This window comes from Myzus persicae, unplaced genomic scaffold (genome assembly GCF_001856785.1).
Source record: "Myzus persicae strain clone G006 unplaced genomic scaffold, MPER_G0061.0, whole genome shotgun sequence".
Classification (NCBI taxonomy): Eukaryota; Metazoa; Arthropoda; class Insecta; order Hemiptera; family Aphididae; genus Myzus; species Myzus persicae.
This window is the reverse complement of record NW_019104377.1, coordinates 1,129,895-1,150,917: the sequence shown is the minus strand read 5'-3', so window position 1 is coordinate 1,150,917 and position 21,023 is coordinate 1,129,895. Positions and strand designations below refer to the sequence as shown.

Here is a 21,023-nt window from a genome sequence, read left to right as displayed (position 1 = left end):
TCCAGCTGTCAGCATCCCCCACTCACTTACACATTCTCATTGGGTATCAGCATTAAAGTCGGATGATGCGAAAACGACAGGGCTTGTAGTTAAATCTTTGATTTTAGATTTACAATGTACATAATATACCAAACCAGCAATTCGTTGATTGGATTTTAATAAAATCAATATACCTCAGTTCAATGACATTAACAATCATAATTAATGATGGGAAAAAATTAAGAGGATTTTAAGCCATTTCAATGATTGTATGTAATAACGAATACAAAAAATATGTATTACAATAAAAAAGTTTATATTTAGCATAAAAACTTAAGGGGGATAATATACAAATAATTGGAAAGTAGTTAAATTATAAAAGTGTATAATTGCAGGTTCAATTTACTTTAACCTAATAGAAAATATTAAGAGTTATTTTAGTTAATAACTAGTAACACTGTTTTAATTGTCAAACACTATTAAACTTAAAAATAGATATTAGAAAATAAAGAAATAAGTACATAAATCAATCAGTTATTCTTGCTTTTAATAAAACTATCAAGTTGTGCATCTAATTCATCTTTATTTGGCATCTTTTTTTCATTATTCCTGCCACCTCTGTTACTGCCTCCACCTCGTCCTCTGCTGTTGCCACGAGTATTACCGCGGCCACCTCTGGTGTTACCACGGTTACCTCTAACTCCTATAAAAAGCAAATGTTAAAACATTTTGTTTCTAAAAATACAGCAAAATTAAGACATACCACCACGAGTACCCCTGACAGGTAATTGGGCTGGTCTACTCAGACGTGTAGCAAGATTAGCAACAGTAGATAAGTCCGTAGCAAGTTCTATCTTCATGGGACGACCTTAAATGTACAATTGATAATTAATTAAAAACACAATGAAAAATATATTTAAAATAATTACCATCCAGAGGTACGTTGTTATATTGACGGACTGCTTTTAATGCAGCATTCTTACTGTCGAAAACAACATCAGCTGTTCCTAAAGACCTTCCTGATCTGTCATAGTGAACTGTAGCAGTTTTTAATGGTCCAAATTCATCAAAAAGTTCCTGTAAAAAAAACCATTAAAATAGATCTTTTAAATTCAATACACTTAATATAGAACCATCCATGCCAATACAAAAACAATCATTCACAAGACAAGTTTTAATATTTTTAAGTCCAGAAAATCATAAAATTATCAAGGAATATACTAAAGTTTAGATTACTTTTTAAAAAGTCTCTAGTTACTGAGAGGAAATGACTGCGGCAAATAGTTTTTATCATCAAGTAATATTACTTATATTTTACTATTAGTAATCATTACTTTATTATAATCAATCAGTTGAGTAGCTTCAGACGACTGATGTTGTTTATAAGATGATGATGAAGATGACGAAAATGATGGTGTTGGTTGTAATTAAAGCTTCCTTGTGTAATATTAGGTTTTCTCTTAAATTATGTACATTGATTTTTAATATCTGGCTGAAGAAGTTAGTAAGTTTTTAAATTCTATGTTTATCATTGCAATGTTTTTTCAACAGCTTTTCAGTTCATTAATCTTGACAAGATGGTTTAATAATAATAAAATGCATCAACAAGATTTTTTTTTACATTTCTTTTATTAAATTGCATTTCAAAATGTTTTCATAAAATGTGTTTCATCTTTAAATTATCTTCTTCTAGTGTCGATCAGTGTATTTTAAGTTACAATACTTCTTTTCTCAATATTTAATGATTCATCTATCATTTCTTCTGTGAAATTATATGATACTTTGGTTTTGATAATTGTAACATTTATTTTCAATCTATTTAACTCTTGCAAATATAGTGTATACTAGCATTTCTAATGATTGAATGAAAATTAAAAATTCTCAATTTTTTTTTGACTGAACATCATTCAATTTTCTTCTTGGAAGTAAAATTATCCGTAATTCTGAATTGTCCTATGTATATGCAGCAATCGTCGAAGGGAACATATTAACTTGAATATCAATAAAAGGTGCATCACAGAAGATCCATTGAATTCAACAACAAAACAACAAAAACCAAAAACTCATCAAGATATTTTTATTCAAGAAAAATCACCAAAATTAGTTATTATCTCCATAACTATAGTTCCCAACTATTTTATTTCCAAAGCAGTACCTCATAAATTTGCCATTTTACTGTGTAACAATACTATTCAAAGACCCAGAAATTGGTATCATATTCATAAACACATCATTCAACATAACTTTATTATTGAATGGTTGTTCAATAATAAGGAAGTTTTTTATTTAAAAAAAATTAGCCTAATATAATTTAATTTTATACTTTTGAAAGTAATAGCACAACAAAATTGTAATTTTTTGCAACAGGTACACCAAATGTGTAATTTTGAATTTATCTTCTTCTAGTTGTGATGAAATGACTTCTGTTTAAAGATGTAGATGTTGTTATGTTTTTCTTAAATGTTGGTGTAGAATCAATTTGATGTAGATAATATGTAGATAATTTTCAAATATTATAAATGTGATGTTTTTAAAACAAAAATAAATTATTACAATTGGTGTACCTGTGAAAAATACTTTTCAAAAGCCATGTGCATTACTTTAATTAAAATTGTCACTGTCCATACTTGTCAATAATTCAGTGAAGCACTCATGACTACCATAATATATTTTAAGACACCATGATAAATATAGCAATTTTAAAAATGTCAACTCACATACTCAGAAATGAGTTACAGAATATCATATTTAGTAGTCAGTGGCTTATTAATATTGGGTCATTTTTCCCAGAATTAAAATTAGGCAAAAAAATTGTTTCATTAGTTGTAGTGAAAACCGAATTCTTTTGTAATAATTTTATCTTGAGTAGCCAGGTATAGAAATTATAAAGAGAAAACACTGTCCATGGGTCGTTCTCGGACGGCAGTTTACAACACAAATGAAACCCCAGCTTTGAACCAATAGTGGATCTAACAACATGTGGTGAACATTCTATCTAGGTATCTTCAAGCTGCAATCGGCTGAAGATGCCTGGAAAAATAATGTTTTCGAATTTATTCACATTAAATAATAAAATAAAGCCTAAAAGTAGTACAATTTTCAGATCTTTTGTTTAAATAAATTGTATTATATTCCTAGGTTATGAAAACTTTATCCACATTTCAATCAAGAAGAAATTAAGGTGTTCATCTTCTTTAAGGTTTGTTAAGTTTTTTAGTCATTTAAATTACAATTGAAATTAAGTATAGGACTTACATTTTTCAATTAATAATAAGTGTTTAAATAACAAAAATTAACATTATTTCTTCTAAAACATTTATGATAGTAATTTATATCATTCATAGTGGTATTTGTATATTCATAGAACAAATATAAAAATTAAATTAAATTATTAACTTACTGTGCCCAAACATTAAGATTTAAGTAAAACGAAATAAATGTTTGAAAATTAATTAAATTACCAAATTAAATTAGGAACAAAAATGAAACAGGCATTTCAAAATGTTATTAATAAGAAAACATTGACAAATCAAATTACATTTTAATCTTAATCAAACCTGTATATCTGTTGATGTAACTCCAAAATCCAAATTTGATATGACTATTTTATGAATACTGGTAGTAGATAGACCACCCCTCATTTGTTGTCTTTTAGGTCCTTCGTACATATCATGAGTCCATGATCCATTCACATCACCCTAAAAAATATAGTTATAAATAAACATATATACTTTAAACATTCATACATTCATATTATTAATAATGCAATATTAAACTAGGGAACGGATTTATATGTAATAAAAATACAGAAATATGTACATAATATATAATATGGAAGTATAATTTATGAAATATGAGCTAAAAACATCCAAATACCTAAATTTAATCAAAAAAAAAATACAAATATAATTATTAAATTTTCAATATGATTTGAATTATCAAAATTTCTTTTAAATTACCTATAAAATATTAAATGTCGCCTATTAGGTCTCAAAATATTTTTAAAACCGCTTAATGATTGTTCCACATCAACCGATGTAATTAGAGCATATTTTAAGCGCATAATATCAGAAAGCGATAATTCCAAATTTTTAGAAGGGCCACTCATTACGTCATTAATTGGTTTAAAATCAAAAAAGCTAGGATTTTTTTCTGTAACAGCATGAATTATCTTTTTTACAACATCTATTGGACCGCTAACGAGTTTTAATTTTGCAATCGCTAATTCAACAATTTGCATAATATAATCACCTGTCATCAATTGTCAATCGTATATAAATGTATACTATATTAAGACATCTACTATATCTATATGAAAATTATAAGATAAAGACTATAAAACTAAAAATAACTACTAAATATTTGCTCCACGTGGATCGTCATAGTTCATAATGGCTGTTTTTGTCCACTCCAACATGGCTTGAGAACTTTTGAATGATAAAATATGTTTAAAAATATTTACAAATTAGTGAAATATGTAAAAACGATGTAATTATACCAAAATATGTAAAATAAAAGTATTATAATTTTAATAGGAATGATTTAAAGCATGAACATTTCTTATCGAATCTTAAATATCTTGTTTTGATAAAAATATGCATTTACATATAAATATATCTATATATTACACATAGGTAACTCGTTTATAATACATAGACTATTACTAGATATATTTGTGTTCAACCTGTTCTTTAGTGATCATAGGACTTCAGAGTTACAAAAAAATTACCACCATGACACCTTAGTCTAAGAAAGCCATCACCACGTAGCTGAATATGATTATATAATAATAGGTAACTAACACAATAAGAATAACCAAAATAAAAATGAACGGGAAAGTGGTTCAATTGTATACGGGGGCAGATTTAAGACACTGCAAACTATGCGGCCATATAAGACAGCACATTTCTTAAACGCAGCAAAATAGTATTCAATTTTTAATTTGATTATGTATAGAAAAATACTAAATATTTTTCTTGAATTCAACAGGAAATGTTAGGTATTATGAAGGAAATTATTTTGTCCATAAGTGATTTTTTAGGTTAAGGGCAGCAAATTTTTATTCGGCATAGGGGCGGAAAATTGATTAATCCGCCACTGCTTGTGTAAGTGTATGGATCCTACTTAGTATTAATTACCTATACTCTATTCCACCTTCATGCTCGTCTGCGAATCCCCAGACTATCAACACCCATTCCCAATGGCAGAGTGAAGAGTAGAAGAGCAGAAAAACCAATTATGGTCGGGCAGCGACATGTTCTCTCACGGAACAGAGTATAAATACCGACTCTGTTTGCTAAATATTCTGTTATCAGCAGATGTTAAATGACAAAAGGCAACGCAATTCCAGTTTCAAACACCATTAGTAATTATTGTCACAATATACGTAAAATGGGGGGGGGCTAAGGGGGCTATAGACTTCAAAGGCCGAAGCTTTATATTGCTTTATATTGCGCCGCCATTCAAAAGCTCGCTAACTTCCACGTGTTTCTCACCTTAGAATAAGGACTAAATCCATTTGAACGCCTCGCCATCGGCCTGCCTCTGCGCATGGGGCCACCGCCACCGCCGCCGGCAGCACCATTTGATCGGAAATTCGATCCTCCACCGCCACCACCACCGCGTTTAACACCACCGCCTCTAGATCCGCCTTGTCTTCCGCCGCCACGACGTCCACCGCGGGATGTTGACCGTTTGCTCTTGATAAGTTCGTCTAAGCTCAAGTCCATCTCGAGTCGATTTCGGTGTAGAATAATTGGTTCAAAAAACAAAACGCACGAAGTTAAGACTCGTGAAAATAAAAGGTTTTGAAAGCACAAACCACGCTCGTTAGCCTGCACTGAAATATATTAAACAAAAATGGCCGATATACAAACAATCGTCAATAACAAATTACAATGTTGGTTGTTACGTAGTTAGAAGTAACTCTATTCACAAACCACGGTTGCCACTCTGACTGGCTTTGTACTCAGCAGTAAACCGGTCAATGTTGTTGGGTGCCCGTGTTTGTACGGTGAGTGGTGGGAGAGCCTACAACTTAACTGTTTTATATCCAAAATGATTACGTTGGTCACACTGATAATATGGCGCCAATAATTTGAATAACAAAGAATTATAATATATTTTAATGGGAGTATAAATTGTTCATTGTTGTTTTGTTACCAGATAAAAATCGCAGTTCAGCCACCATGGGATTTTTCAAAATTTTTTTGGCACCATCATTTTTAAAATGCTGATTTATCTAGGTTTCGAAAAGTAGATTGGGCAGCTTTTCACGGAAAAATCGTTTTTGACTGTACGTATGAGTATACGTCATGACTCATGAGAAGTTTGGTGAGTTTGTAAAATGAAAATGAAAATAATTTGTAAAATCATATTGTATAATGTGTGGATTAGTATGTAAATATAATCAGAGTTAATAAAATAAAGAAACAGTTTTAACCGTTAAATACGTAATTTTGTATTTTTTTTCAAACATGTTTTATTCAGTTAATTTTGATTAAAAATAAGCACGTTTCGTAACACCTTTCAAAAATTAAAACGTATTATTTTCGTTAAATATTACGTATTTTTGTTTTCACAACAACATCAACACTTATATATTTTGAATTTTTTATTAGATGCATACAAATCCATACCCTTAACTTCAGTAATAAACAGTAAAACAGTAAGTTTTAAATAATAACTATAAAAGGTAGAATAGGCAAAACAGTCGAAATTTGGTCGATTTAAGTACCATCGTGACCATTGAGTAGAAGGCCAATGGATTTTTGGAGGAATTGGACGGGAATCTGGGCTTTGTTTTTTTGATCCTGTTGAACGTCGTGACAAGGTCACGGTGTTGTCATTAATTAAAGACTGGATTTTGCCGGACACGTCAATAATTAAAGATTGTTGAGAGGTACAATTAAGTTAAACCTGGAAGTTGGAATGGGATTCGCTTCCAGAATCCTATGCTGTATTCTTTAGGTCTTTATTCAAAAACATACCCACCCTACCATTGCTTCAATCGCTAAAAATGAGCCACGCTGCCATAACCAAATTCACCAGATTACGCACCGGCCACAGCCTGCTACCACGCCATTCTTTTAAATTGGGATTCAACAGCAGTATTTATTGTCCCCTACTCAACTGCGGTAGTGATAACTGTGATTTCCAACACCTACTCTTGAATTGCCCATCTCTCTCAATCCAAAGATCTCGGTTAAAAAGTCTCTTTTTCACCTTCGGTATACATTTTTCCCTCACTAACGCCCTTTCAACAAACAATATTAAACTAATTATACGCACACTAAATTTTATAAGACAATCAGGCCTACAAATTTAATAGTATGATCTTTACAAATACCATGTACTTATATAAATTGTAATTGTCGAGATATCATAATTTAACATTAAAATCTCATTAAATAAAAAAAAGTTAAACCTATACAAACAAATTTAAATTAGAAACTAAATAAAAATAATAAATTTTCCATTTTTGTGTTGCTAAAATTATTTAGGCTTATGATTATTAAGAAGAGAAGGAATCGCTGTTCATTCGATTCAATTTGTCAATCCAGATACCGGCGCACACACCAACAATGTCGAAGTTATGTGGCGCCACTCGTAAGCATAACTCTTGTCTCTCATAGTACTGGGGAAAGTACCCGCGAAAAAAAATATTACGGTTACATGGCAAAATGTATGTTCGTTAAGCGTTTTCGTTATCAAAAGTAGGACATATTGACAGAATTGTTTAAGTACGCTGGTCAACTTTAAGACCCACTCTTGATGAATGACCACCCTAATATGAGGAAAATAATGAATCTGATAAGAGTAGTTTTGATCCAGTCGACGAATAAAACTAATTTTGTAATTATTGTTAAATATGTAGAAAAATAATAAAAACAGTGAAAACTAATCATTAGCATTGTAATACGTGGTAATATCCAGCGTATATGGTATATCTGAAAAATATAAACGGAGCCGGTAGGGCACGACTACTTGTCATAGGTACTTATAAGTTATAACTGTATACAGTAGTCAGTAGAGTATATATAAAGCGACGGTACAGTCATAATTTAATTTTCAGCCTATGGATCAGGTCACCCATAAAGTTTTTTTCGTTTACACTCGTCCAAACTTCTCCCGGAACTTGGAAATTTACATAAGTTATATGTATATGCTATAACTTTGAAAATAAGTTCGATCGACAAATTATAATTGCAACATCGTTTTTGAATAGTCAAGATACATAGTCCCCCCCCCCTAAAAAAAATTCAAAATTTAGGAATTCTCGAATTTCAAACCGTTTTAACTCAAAAACTAAGTGTTTGCTCAATTTTTTTTGCCACCATAATTTTTAAAACGTTTATTTACTTAAGTTTCGAAAAAAAAGTTCGAAAAAAATCCCATGATAGCTAAACAACAATTATATCTTTAATTTTTATAAAACGACTTCTGATGTTGGACAACCCCCCCCCCCCTTAAAAACATTAACGGGCTTTCCCTATGATATAGTTTATATTCCATTATTCCATTAAATATTAATATACTTAGATTGAACTTAATGAAATTATTAAATAATACTTCTTAGTTCTTTTAACTGCCCTATGGCATCAATGTTTTTAATAAATTATTGTTAAATAAATGGAGATATACGTAACTACGAATTTTGTTGATATTTAACATTTTTTATGTGATTTCATCTCCGATTTCGTCTTCATCAGTGATTGGTTCTTTAGTTATAGTTTCTAAATCGTATGTAACGACTTCTTTTTTTTCATCGTTTGGAAGCCAATACTAGTTAAAAATCTAAAATAGGCCAAAATACACAATAGATAAATTGTATTTATTATTTATCAAAGAGAAACTGTGAAGATTCGAACATTTCCACGCCGCCATACTACCGGTTAAGATGGTTAAGTTATATTTCATAATATCATGATGGTACCTATTATTGGCTATTACACATCGGCACGTAGGTAGTTTTACAAGTTACAACTATAGTATCCCGACATAGGCTTAATTCACATAGGTGCCAATATTAAATAGGTAAATAAAATGATAAACATAAACATACTAAATAAAGTAACTTTATTATATAACTATCACTAAAATCTAAAATTCTTAATCCAATTTTTCTTCATCTCTATTTCACATTTTCACGGAACATACCATTACTCTGTGTTCTATATAATAAATAATAATTTATCGTTCTAGTCTCGTTTTTATAGAGTTTTAACTCTTAAACAGATACATAAAAAAAAAGTTCACGGTGGAAATGATAAGTTCAACATTGTGGTGTCTACTCAAATAACAGACAAAACTAAAAATAGTAATATAACTAGGTAGGTAGGTACCTACAAATTTTAAAGCATACCTCTAACCCACTTAATAAGTTAGTGGACCTACTTTAATGAAAACCAAAAAAATTGAAATATTTGAATGTAATAACTAGATAATCCAGTCTCAGCCCTCTAATTTTCAAGATACACATGTCAGCAATTTCTGGAACCTTTGACGATGCTAACATTCCGTACGTAATGTATGCTGATATCAGATGACATTGGTACTATAGTAATTTCCACACTTCCAAAAAAAAACCATGCTTCAGATTTTCTAAATCACTCTTTTTATCTTGGCGAGGTCACCTAGTATAAGATAATGGATATCAAATTCTGTTTTACTTTATTGAGCCTTCCCCCCACTCAAAATTGAAAATTCCTGGGTACGCCACTGGCTTCAAGGTTGTAAATGCAACGGTTTATTCTATCACTATTTTGTTTAGACGGTGCCCAACTTCCAGTGGTTCCCGGTTCCACTGGTTCCTAAAACAACGTATTTCGGCCTTATTTTGGCTAGCAATATACGACAAAAAGCTCATTTATGCACATATCTTCGATCTTCCTACATTAAAAATAGGTTGATTTGCTAAGGTCTCTAGCTAGAAGCAAATGGGTTCTCATCCCTCTTCCTTACTCCAAATTTACAAAGCAGTCATTCGATCCAAAGTCGAATATGGATGTTATATTTTAGTTCTGTCCCCTTTCCCCACCACAGAAAACTCAGTTATTTACAGACTAGCGGTCCAAGCACCGCTTTTGGGCGCTAAAATCTATTCCTACACCTTATTTTGAATGTAGAGACCTCCTGTTCACCATTTTTCATTAGGCGTCGTTGGCTAAATGGAAAATGTATCCAGAAATATTCATCATTAAAATAAGTCTCTTCCATAATTCATATATGGAACTCGGTTAACACTAAATGGAGATTCGTTCACAGTTTAACTTCATTACTTTCAGTTATTCAGTCACTCTCCGTGTTTCTTAAACATATATAAAGTTCACAAACTTTCTCTCCATAACGTAATATTAAACCTTATGAATTATGATGTCCTTCTGACACCTTCAGTGATGATTATGATTGCGCCTAATTTTTGTAGCTACGTTCGAACCGAATAACGTACACTGCCGCATGTACAACTAAACGTTTATTTTGAACAATTTTAATCCGAACACCCTGGTCTTCGGAGATGATTCTGGGGCATTTTCTTCCTTCACAACGGAATGCTTTGACATTATTGAAGCTTTCTCCTGTACAAACATTTAGTTCTCTATCCTCCAGTAACTATTGTGTATCTTAGTACCTATCTCTAATTCGTATACTAGCCTTCTACCTACCTACCAGCAAAGCCTTCCTCTCTCACTTCTCTTAGTATTCCCCAATTATTTTAAGAATTATCGCATTGATGCTATCTTTTATGACCCGGTCTTTCACTATCTCCTTACTAAGGGCTCTTAGACATAGGCATGGATATTACAAGCAATGTGCATGCTGACTCAGTAATGCCTCTCCCTCAGGGCCACCACGGTAATTTTATACAATCCTTAAACTTCGTAAATTCGCTCACAAATTTTGGATGCTGAAATGGAAAAACCTTCCAGAAATTTCACCTCTAAAATATGCAAAAAACATCCTTCAGAGCTGTGGTTTCTCCCTCTAAAGATCAGTACCTAACGCTGTCATAGTCAAATTATCCAGGTTAATCACCAGCCACAACCTATAACCCTACCACTCTTAAAAATCAAGGCTTAAAAACAGTCCATTTAGTCCAGTAGGGTATTGCTACCTAACTGTGGAGTGGACATTTGCGACCTTTAACATATACTCATAAATTGTCACTCTTTCTCATGTGACAAATTTTTATTTTTATTAATAACCTGTTCCTCTCAAGGTCTCGACACTTCTTACATCAATGCTCTTTCTTTCAATAATACATCATTAATATAAGCCATCAATCATTTTATACTAGACAAATTAAAAAAATTAACTGTATGAATTTTACATGTGATCTCTTTGTTTCAGTCCTTTTTATAATTATTTTTGTTTTATCGTTGAGATACAATAATAAAAAGTATATCATATCCATGAAAAAATCTCAAACTGGATATGCCCCCTTCCGGCTTTTCAAAATTTAATTTAAATAGACTAGACTTTAGTGTTTCTTAAACTGTGATCTGCGGAACCCCAGGGTCAATGCTTTTTGTATCAGTCAATTAATATAAAAAATGACAACTATCTGCCTGAATGCTTAAAGAAAAAGAAAAAAAAATCATTAACAAATTGAGTATTTTCTATATTATACATTTCAAATCATCTGTGTCTGAGAATATTGATTTCTTATTGAAACCTAAAATGAATATGCTATTTAGTATTTTAATCAAAGTGAAATAATTAGGAATGCCTACTATTATTATGCCGGTATGTATAAATATTTTCAATTAATTCATTTTATAAATAATTATTAAAACTTAGCAGAATATGTATTTCTTTATTCATATTTCTTTGTAAAATTATTCACTATACTAACACTAATATACACCACAACTTTGATATTAAGTACAAATTAAACCAACAGCATAAATAAATGTGTTATTATATAAATATATATATATATACGTGCTATGTGAGCTAATAACCCCAATCAATTATCAAAAAAATTATTATTGGGTCTAATTAAATAAGTAATAATCCAAGACAATATCAGTATCAAAAATGGAATAAAACCAATAAATTGATGACAAAAAACTCCCCTTAGGCATAAATTTATACTAAAAATCATGATTCAATAATCCATTATGATTCTATAAAACTATCGGATAAATTACAATTTAACTATGAATTCTTTCAAATACTATTTGGTAATACCAAAATGTAATAAAACTTTTTTTATTTTATTTAATATTTCCTTTAATGTTTGAGTATAAATAACAATATGTTTATAAATTATAAGTGGAATGAAAAAATAATTATCATTAAACTACAATGCAGAAAAATAACTTATAAAATAAATGTAAATAACATATTACGATTGAACTAGGAACTGAATTAAATATAAAATATCAGTTATCAATTTCAAAATGATAGCAATGTCTTGCCTCAGAAATTTACAAAATAATAGAACTGATTTAAACAAACACTATATTTTATAATATATTACCTCAGTTCCAAATGCAACCTTAATTTTTAATTTAAAAAAAAAAAATAATAAATATAATTTAAAGAACTATAGGCTGTTTATCCCTGTTTGCCGAAAAAAAATATCAAGTTAGTATTTTTAATACATCCACAGCCTTCTATTATTATATATTACACATAATGTTGACATTCTTTTTATCAATAACACATACATTAATTTAATTATTAGGATATTAACTTGAGACTAGAACTAGACGCAAAATTAAGTGATTCACTTCATTATCAACAGAAGTAAAGCACATAATAAAAAATTCACTTAAATAATATATTTTTAATTTAAAATCTCAAGGATTATATTTTCTTAGTCACTAATTGTGATGATCAGACAATGTATGTATTAAAACATTTAAAACCAACAATTAACTAATCAAAAAACTTAAGCAACAAAAATAAAGACAATTTCATACAAAATCTATTAGCTGTAAGGTTGCAATTATGATAAAATTTTTAAAAAAAACACTATTAAAATGTATGTATTCTTAATAAAGAGCACTTAACACCATGAAAAGAAAGGACTTTTATTTTGAAATCTTTGAGTAAATGTATCACTAAATGAACGAAACTTGGAAGTAGTTCCCACATGACCTTTAGACCTGAAAAATAAAACAATAACTATATGTAGTTTGTACAAAGCTTAACAAAACTATTATTTTATAAAACAAAATTTTATAAATTGAATAAATTGATGATAAAAGTACTTATTCTGTTTCAAATAAGAGTAATCTCAGTTAGTAGGCTTCTATGTAATGCTAGTAGTGCTGCGTTCTCTGAATTTATTATTTTAACGAGCACCTAGCTTACTTGCATTTTGCTTAAGATCAACACTGCACAGTTCAAAAATTGTTTGAATGTAGCCAATTGTCAATAAGAAATAAGACAATGAAAACCAATTTGATAGATGGATCCTAACTCCTTACCCATCAGACCTTTCTGACCAGTAAAAATTGGTCACTATCTGAGGTTACCCTTATTTAAGATAGAGCACAGCTAAGTGTAACCTTTGGGCATATCTTAGTTTATCTTATTGCCCGTAGCCAATCCAAAGAAGACAATAATTGTATAATAGTATAATCATTATACTTAATATTTGCGACAGTGGATTACTGAATTGTATATTAGGTCCAGTTTATTTTAATCATAGTAATTGTTGTAGAAATTATCAAAAATAATAAAATATTAAACTATATTCAGAAAAACAGTACACCCGATAGCAGACGAAAACATTAAATGTGAGAATATTATCTAAAGCAACATATATACTCTATCAAAAAAATAAGAATGGTAATCGGCGATAAACTTGGCTAAACTTGTGTGCAAGGGCAGGCAATCCTACACTGATAGTTGACTCAAGGGAGGGGGGTGACAAACGGTATTGCCTGATTACTTCCCGACAAAAACTGATCGCCGCTGCTTACCATTTTTATTTGGGATGGAGTATAGGATTTTATTTTTGTATATTTTTATTTTATAGCAAGTTATAAGCATTTTAAAAACTATACATATTTTGTAAATTTTAAAATGGTCACAATTCTTTTCAAAATTAAAATATGATAAAAAGCCTATATGCGAGGCCCTTGATATTCTCACTCTTTGATTTGCTATAAAACTAAAAATAATAGAGTAAAATGGATTATGCTGAACAAAAAATTTGCCGATTTTGGTATGTGCAATTAAAATGGAGACACATGTAAGACATAAATATGATGTACTCTAATACTTTCTTAACAATAAGATTTATAAATGATTGTTATAAAAAAATGCTAATTTAAGAGGACATTATATTGGCATGTGTTGTCTTACAAGTGCATAACATAGCAAATCATGTTTACTTAAAAATAAGAGTGAATTGACCTCTCATAATATTTTAAGGCAAGATTATTATTCAGTACATGTCATTGGCTTTTTATTATATTTTAATTTTAAAGCGAGTTATGAGTATTTAAAAATTTTAAATAGTTTGCACATCTTGAATACTTACAACTCACTTTAAAATTAAAATATAATAAAAAGCTTATGAAATTGACTAAATATTAGATAATAGTCTTACCTTTAAAGTATATAAGATGTCAATTCACTCTTATTTTTAAACTAACGGAGCATCTGTTGAGCATAAAATTTGCTTTGTTGAGCACTTGTAAGACAAAGGCGACATATACAGATATAATGTCCTCTTAATTACTCAGTTGAATACTTTTAGAAATAAATTAAGACCAATATGTTGTTATTAATGATACATATTTTTAATTTTTAATATGGATAGATATGTACATTGAATGTGTACATATAAATAAGATCCACAAATCAAAGCAATTTAAATAATGAATTTATTCGAATAAAAATAATTGTTAGCTGTAAAGACTAAATTATAGAAACTGAATTAATATTATTTATCATTACCGTTCAACAATGACAGCTGGCATTTGAACAAGTTGTACAGGACTTTTACCATCTTTAAGAGCTTGAGTCAAATTTAATATCTGTCCACGCATAACACTCATTTGCTTTTCAAACATATGTCTATCAAATCCTTTGTCCATCTGGAAGTTAAAATATATTTAAACAATAATTAGCTTTGCTGATTTAAAATAATAAAATAGCAGTATTATGAGTGACAGGGAAATATAGGCAATGTGAGTTAAACTATGTTGTAAAATATTTTGAAATTATGCAATACATAGAAAATGCTAATAAAAACATTTCAAGCATTTACAGTTATTTTTTTTCGGATTACAGCAAAAATAAAGATTGATTTTATAAACAACTGGATTTTAATTAAAATTCTTACTTTTCCCTAATTTTTATTTATCCCAATTATTAAAAAAAATTCTGATTTACTTACCTACTAGAAAAGATATTGAAGTATAATATCAAAGAATCTTTTCACATACAGAAATAAGTGTAATATAATATACCAGGGGTCACAAAATGACGGTCTGCAGACAAAATGTATAATGCCCACAAAAAAAAAATAAAAAAGTAAAAAAACGTTAATATTATAAGGTAGTAATTTATAATTTATGTTGATTGGTTTTTAAAAGCGTCTGCAGTATCGATGGCCCGAGAACAATTTCCAGATTTCTAATGTGGTCCTTCAAAACTATTAATTGGTGATCCCTGGTATTTACTGTATTGATATTAACTATCTAAGTATCAATTAAATGGTACAAAAAACAAATTAACTTCAAAATTTTGGAGAAAATTACCTAAATCTTTGTAATGATATTTTATAAAAATTAGCTCAAATTACTAACTTTATATTATTATACATTTATTTGTGTAAATAAATTCTTATGAGGATATATTTTACGAGACATAAATGAATTATAAAAGGGGAAAACTCAAACTTAGTTTATTTTAGTAGGATTTTTTGTTTTAGGGAGAATAGAGATGATGTAATTTAAAAATTCGCCAAATCTTTTTTTATATACAATAATTATTTTTCTAATTACCTTAAACAAAGTGTAAAGATCATCACACAGATCTTGAACAAAGTTCATGTCAGACAGATAAGGTAATACTAGTTCTTTTGTTTCCTTACTGAATGGAATCTTTGCTTGTGGAAGCCATGCCCAATGATAAGGGTATGCACGCCATGAGTCAGGGTGTTTAAATGGAAATGCCAAACCATTATCAATAGCTGCTATCTTTATATCTGGTTCTTGAACATTATTCCATTCCTATAGAAACATAAACACCAATGAATATTTAATTATTTAACTATTCATAAACAAATAAAAGAGTATACAATAATTTGGCTTACATTTGAGCTTTCACTGACTGTAGAATTTGTAAGGCTAGCATTTGGGCTTGAGTTTAAGCTCGGTTGATCATACCTAATCAACCAATTATCATTACCTCGATCAGTGTTTCGAATAATGTAATCTAACACAACAAGCCTTTCAAATTGAATTTGAAACCGGGATTGAAGATTTAATGGCAATGGAGCTAATTCAAGTCGCCTAAGCCAATATTCAGCATCTTTATAACCTTCCATGAATAATTGGAAGGATCCTATCTGAAAATAAAAGTGTAAAATATTTTTAACTATTCAATTAAATTTTAATTTACTTTACATACTTTGGGCCTCAGACCCAGTCTATTAAATCGCCGTCCCAGTTTAGGAAAATGATCGTTAATAGCATGTTTCATTCTAGTCTTCTCTCTATCTATACGTCCATAGTTGAATGTCTCACTAACCAACTTTGCAACCTTAGTTTTAGGTACAATATTCAATCCAAGTTTAATTGATACAAGACTAGCACCAGCTTCTGACAGGTATCCTTGATTAGGTATTAAACACGAACGGCCAAAACAACATGGACAACAGTTTTTATGTAGCCATTTGATCCATTTGGGATTCAACAATCCATAAGGTTCTTCATCTTTTGGTTTAAAAACACCAATAGTTTTCTAAAATATAAAATAATTTGTTTTAATAATTTTATAAGCTAAATTTACAGTAATAAAAATCACAATATGGCTTATAGATTCCATTTGGTCATTCATCTGGAATTTAGAACTTCGGTAAACATTTAAACAATTTATTTTAATATAAAGTATGTATGTAAATGAAACTTACATGATTTGTATCTTTGACAAAATAGCTGCCACTGGACCCTTGATAAATGCGTTCAGGAAAGACGCTATTATCTATAGCTAATTCTGATTGTTTAATAACATAACTGAATGCCGGATCATCTACGAAGAAATAACATGACAAATTAACATTAATTTATTTGCATTTTCTTTACACATAAAACTTATATAATATATATAAATATTACCATATTTTTCATAACAATCATAATCAACTATAGATATATCTTCGAACATCATGAATTTAAAACACTATAAATTATAAAACAATATTAAATTGTCTAAATTTATCATGTGCTTTACTACTTCATTAAAAGATACTAAAATAACTTCATACTCAAATACATATAATAATGTAAACAATGATTTGAGTATTATCAGTATTCTAGATAATAATATACAGTATCATCCGTTATAACTTATATGTACACAATATTGACGCATTAAATTGAGTACTTATAGAGGTGTGGTATATAATTGAATGCATTTCTCATCAAAATATAATCTATTACAAAATACTTAGATTTAATACTACACACAAACATTATACAGCTATACCATAATATCAATACCTAGTAGCAAACAGATATGAAAAATAACAATTAACCTTTACTTGTGAACTTTCAATATTAAATAACTGATTACAAAGTATATTACGATATTAAAATATTTATACACACATACCTAATGCTATAATATAAAAGGTACCTTAACTATATATTTTCTAATATTATTTAAAATGTTTAAAGACATTTTATAATTTGCATTGTAAAATTGATTATTATAGCATGTAATGTATTTTTTTTGGAGAATAAGCCTGCTTGTGGTTGATTAAATAAAATACTATTTTTAAGAAAAACCAATTTTTGTAACTTGAAATAATTTAGACACTGACTGAAAGAAAGTATAAGTGTTAATTTTTACCCAATACCAATTTCCAAATATTACTTTCTTAACTCTCAGTGATAATTTTTATTGTTTCTTCTTTATCCATTTTAAAAATATATCTTAATCTTATTTATATATTTTTTTTATTATCCAATAGGCCTCAATTATAAAACAACAAAATTGTTCACATAATATCTACTCTAAATTAAAAAATGGAATTAAGATATTTATTCTAAACTCATAAAACTACAAATTTCCAACAGTTACTTAAATTAATTCTATTACCTACACTTGAAAGTTTTTCATTATTTCTACATTCAAATTGCCAGAGAACATTTTTTTACGTCGGCCATGAAGGAAAAAATCAAACTAATTGGTAGGTATATAAAATATTATATTTTTGAAAAATATGTAACACCATAAATGGTTTATGCGGTATATAATTCACTTGCCATATGGTAATTATCCCTATAGGTAGTTTTAATACAATATACATAGATATAGTGATGACTCATTGTAGCATAATACTCCTATACAATTTTATTTACAGTATTTTTTTTAAATAGAAACTTCAACAAATGTTAATTGTTACCTAATTTAATTAGCATGGTAAATTAATCAAACTAAATAGATTTAAACTTATTATTACACTTAGTATAACTTTTTGTCATAGATATTCTATAAATCTATAATGCATATTTATTTTAAGTACAAAAATAATTATAGAAGTTATATTTATTCTATTTTAAACTACTTTCAATAACAAGATAATACAGACAATAAAACACCTTTAGATTTAATTGATTATGGTTTAAAAAAATGCTGTTTTAAGCACCGGGCGCCCTGTCTGATAATGAGCACCAGACGGGCACTCGGTCGCACTGTAGGAAACCAGAGCCCCGGATATTTGTAACCAGGCGAGCGCTCAGTGCACACTGCCCCGGTTCAAACTGTGCAAGACAGAACAACGGAAGTATAAAATTTGTAAATATATAAAATATGTACATTGATGAGTAGTCCGTAGCTTATAAGTTTAAAATAGTTAGTAGTTACATTGATTAAATATATTTAATCAATGGTAGTTATCACATATTAAACAACGATTTAGAAAAATTCATACAATAAAAAAACGTAAAATTTGATTCCCTAAAATTGATTCTTCACACAATGAAGATATTAATATTGTTAAATGTTGGTCTTAAGAATAATGATACAAACAATACAAGTTTGGTAAAACAGAGACAATGAAGATGTTTTAGTTTTTTAAAAATAATTATGTAATTAAGACTCATTAACATCCACGAAATTGAAGTAATTACATAATTGAATTAGCTATGAATGACTATAATTTAGCAGATTGATGTTAATTGTTAATTATGGATAATACCTAGTTGTATTATGTATTTGGTCATTACTTATTACACATACTATTAGAGGTTGTTTGATATTTTATATATTAATTAAATAATTAGTCTTATTACTAATATTGCTTAATGCATATGTACATAATATCATAATATTATAATTAATAATGGTGTAAATACTGATAATCAATGAGGCAAAACTAAATACCTACTTAGAATTAATGTAGGTACTATTAGCAAATATATACTATTAACAATATAACACCTATGCATTATATTGTTATATTATCATATATAGTTTAAATTGCATTAATTTAGTTACCAGGAAAATGATTATAACCCGGAGCATGATCCATGCGTCCCAGTAGAGGTTGATTCTCTCTATCTTTGGAGTCCAGATTGTCGCTTAAAGGCTGTTCAAACTCAATGTCGGGTACGATTGGCTGGTAAGTAGATGTAGTAGGTGACGGCTGTTGTAGTATACCGTTGGGTTGCAAACTATCCTCGTTCATTTAGACAGTCGGAAACAAAGACTCACCAATACAAGGACACCTGGGAATTTGGTATTAGGCCCACGACGAACAAGGTTAGTCATAAATTCGATAATGATGTGATAAACTAGGCAGCCATATGAATTCAATGAACAGCATAGAAAATAAAAATGCAAGAATAAATCGAAACTAAATCAAATTGAATAAAAATAATTATTGATATTTTAAATTGAAATGTTATACCTAGTAAATCGTAATTCGTAATAAGAAATAAGAATATCTAACAACAAAAATTATTAATATTTTTAAATCAAACACAGACAGATGTTTTTTTGAAAATGAACATTTTTGCTTGATCAGTTCAGTTTGCTTTACTAGTTTGCGTATTACTACTATCTCTGTCCTTCGACGTTGTCTGGCAGATAAATGATAATGAAGGGAACAATAATTGATTGCACATATTGTTCCATGAAACGACAACGTTGTAATTCGTTAATGAAAAAATTCAATAAAAACTTTGTTACGTCATAATTGATAGACTGTATGTTATATTTTAATATATCTTTTTACGTATAATTAATAAGTATTAAATATCAACTAATATCTGAGTAATAAACATTACTGATGTTTAGTCATGTTAATTAGCATGAAAAAATAAAGTGTATTTTGTAAAGGTAATTTGCAGAGTTCGGATTTTGAGGTAAATCCTTTTTTTTTTTGATAAATAATAAAAAGTAAATTCTTACATAAAAGTAATTAATTTCTATGCTAACGATAAACTTTAAACATCATTTTTTCCTTAAATCTTTTTCAGCAGGTGTCTTTTTAGGCCTTTTTTCCTCTTTTTGTTATTTTGTGTTAAATTATCAATTAATTATAATAACATTTTGAAAATATTTACAATGAATATATAAATTAACAATAAATGACAATCAATTAATTTTATGTCCAAGACGTTATATTACGATGCAAATTGAAAAAAACTTGTAAATATATGATAACAAGTCATAATGTGTGACATTACTAGCTCAGAGATGTATAATATATTATATATATACATATATATTTAAATTCAACATATTTTCCTATGAGAAACTATTTTGACTCTTTTTGAACTATTTATAGATATTTATTAATTTCAATTTTTTTTTTTTGAGTAAAAAATGTTTCGCTTGGTCAAAAA

General features: G+C 28.9%; 2 protein-coding genes across 3 annotated transcripts; both read right to left on the bottom strand.

Annotated features, from left to right (window-relative positions):
• Window positions 1-475: 475 nt before the first annotated feature.
• On the bottom strand, window positions 476-5,947 carry LOC111041691 (THO complex subunit 4-like). The gene is made up of 5 exons (XM_022326059.1): window positions 5,475-5,947; window positions 3,537-3,677; window positions 909-1,056; window positions 743-847; window positions 476-682 (listed from the first exon to the last, which is right to left on the bottom strand). Exons 1-5 carry the CDS (start codon window positions 5,706-5,708, stop codon window positions 510-512), a joined length of 801 nt encoding a protein of 266 aa, XP_022181751.1. The 5' UTR covers window positions 5,709-5,947; the 3' UTR covers window positions 476-509.
• Window positions 5,948-12,534: 6,587 nt separating this feature from the next.
• On the bottom strand, window positions 12,535-20,094 carry LOC111041684 (phosphatidylinositol 4-kinase type 2-beta). 2 transcript variants are annotated; one of them, XM_022326047.1, is made up of 8 exons: window positions 19,672-19,823; window positions 17,286-17,349; window positions 17,081-17,199; window positions 16,579-16,911; window positions 16,262-16,516; window positions 15,951-16,178; window positions 14,899-15,038; window positions 12,535-13,094 (listed from the first exon to the last, which is right to left on the bottom strand). In XM_022326047.1, the coding sequence occupies exons 1-8, from the start codon at window positions 19,696-19,698 to the stop codon at window positions 12,995-12,997; spliced, it is 1,266 nt and encodes a 421-aa protein (XP_022181739.1). In that variant the 5' UTR covers window positions 19,699-19,823; the 3' UTR covers window positions 12,535-12,994. The 2 variants fall into 2 exon arrangements, with proteins under 2 accessions (XP_022181739.1, XP_022181738.1); XM_022326046.1 differs by lacking the exon at window positions 17,286-17,349 and having other exon boundaries at window positions 19,672-20,094.
• Between the last annotated feature and the right edge of the window lie 929 nt (window positions 20,095-21,023).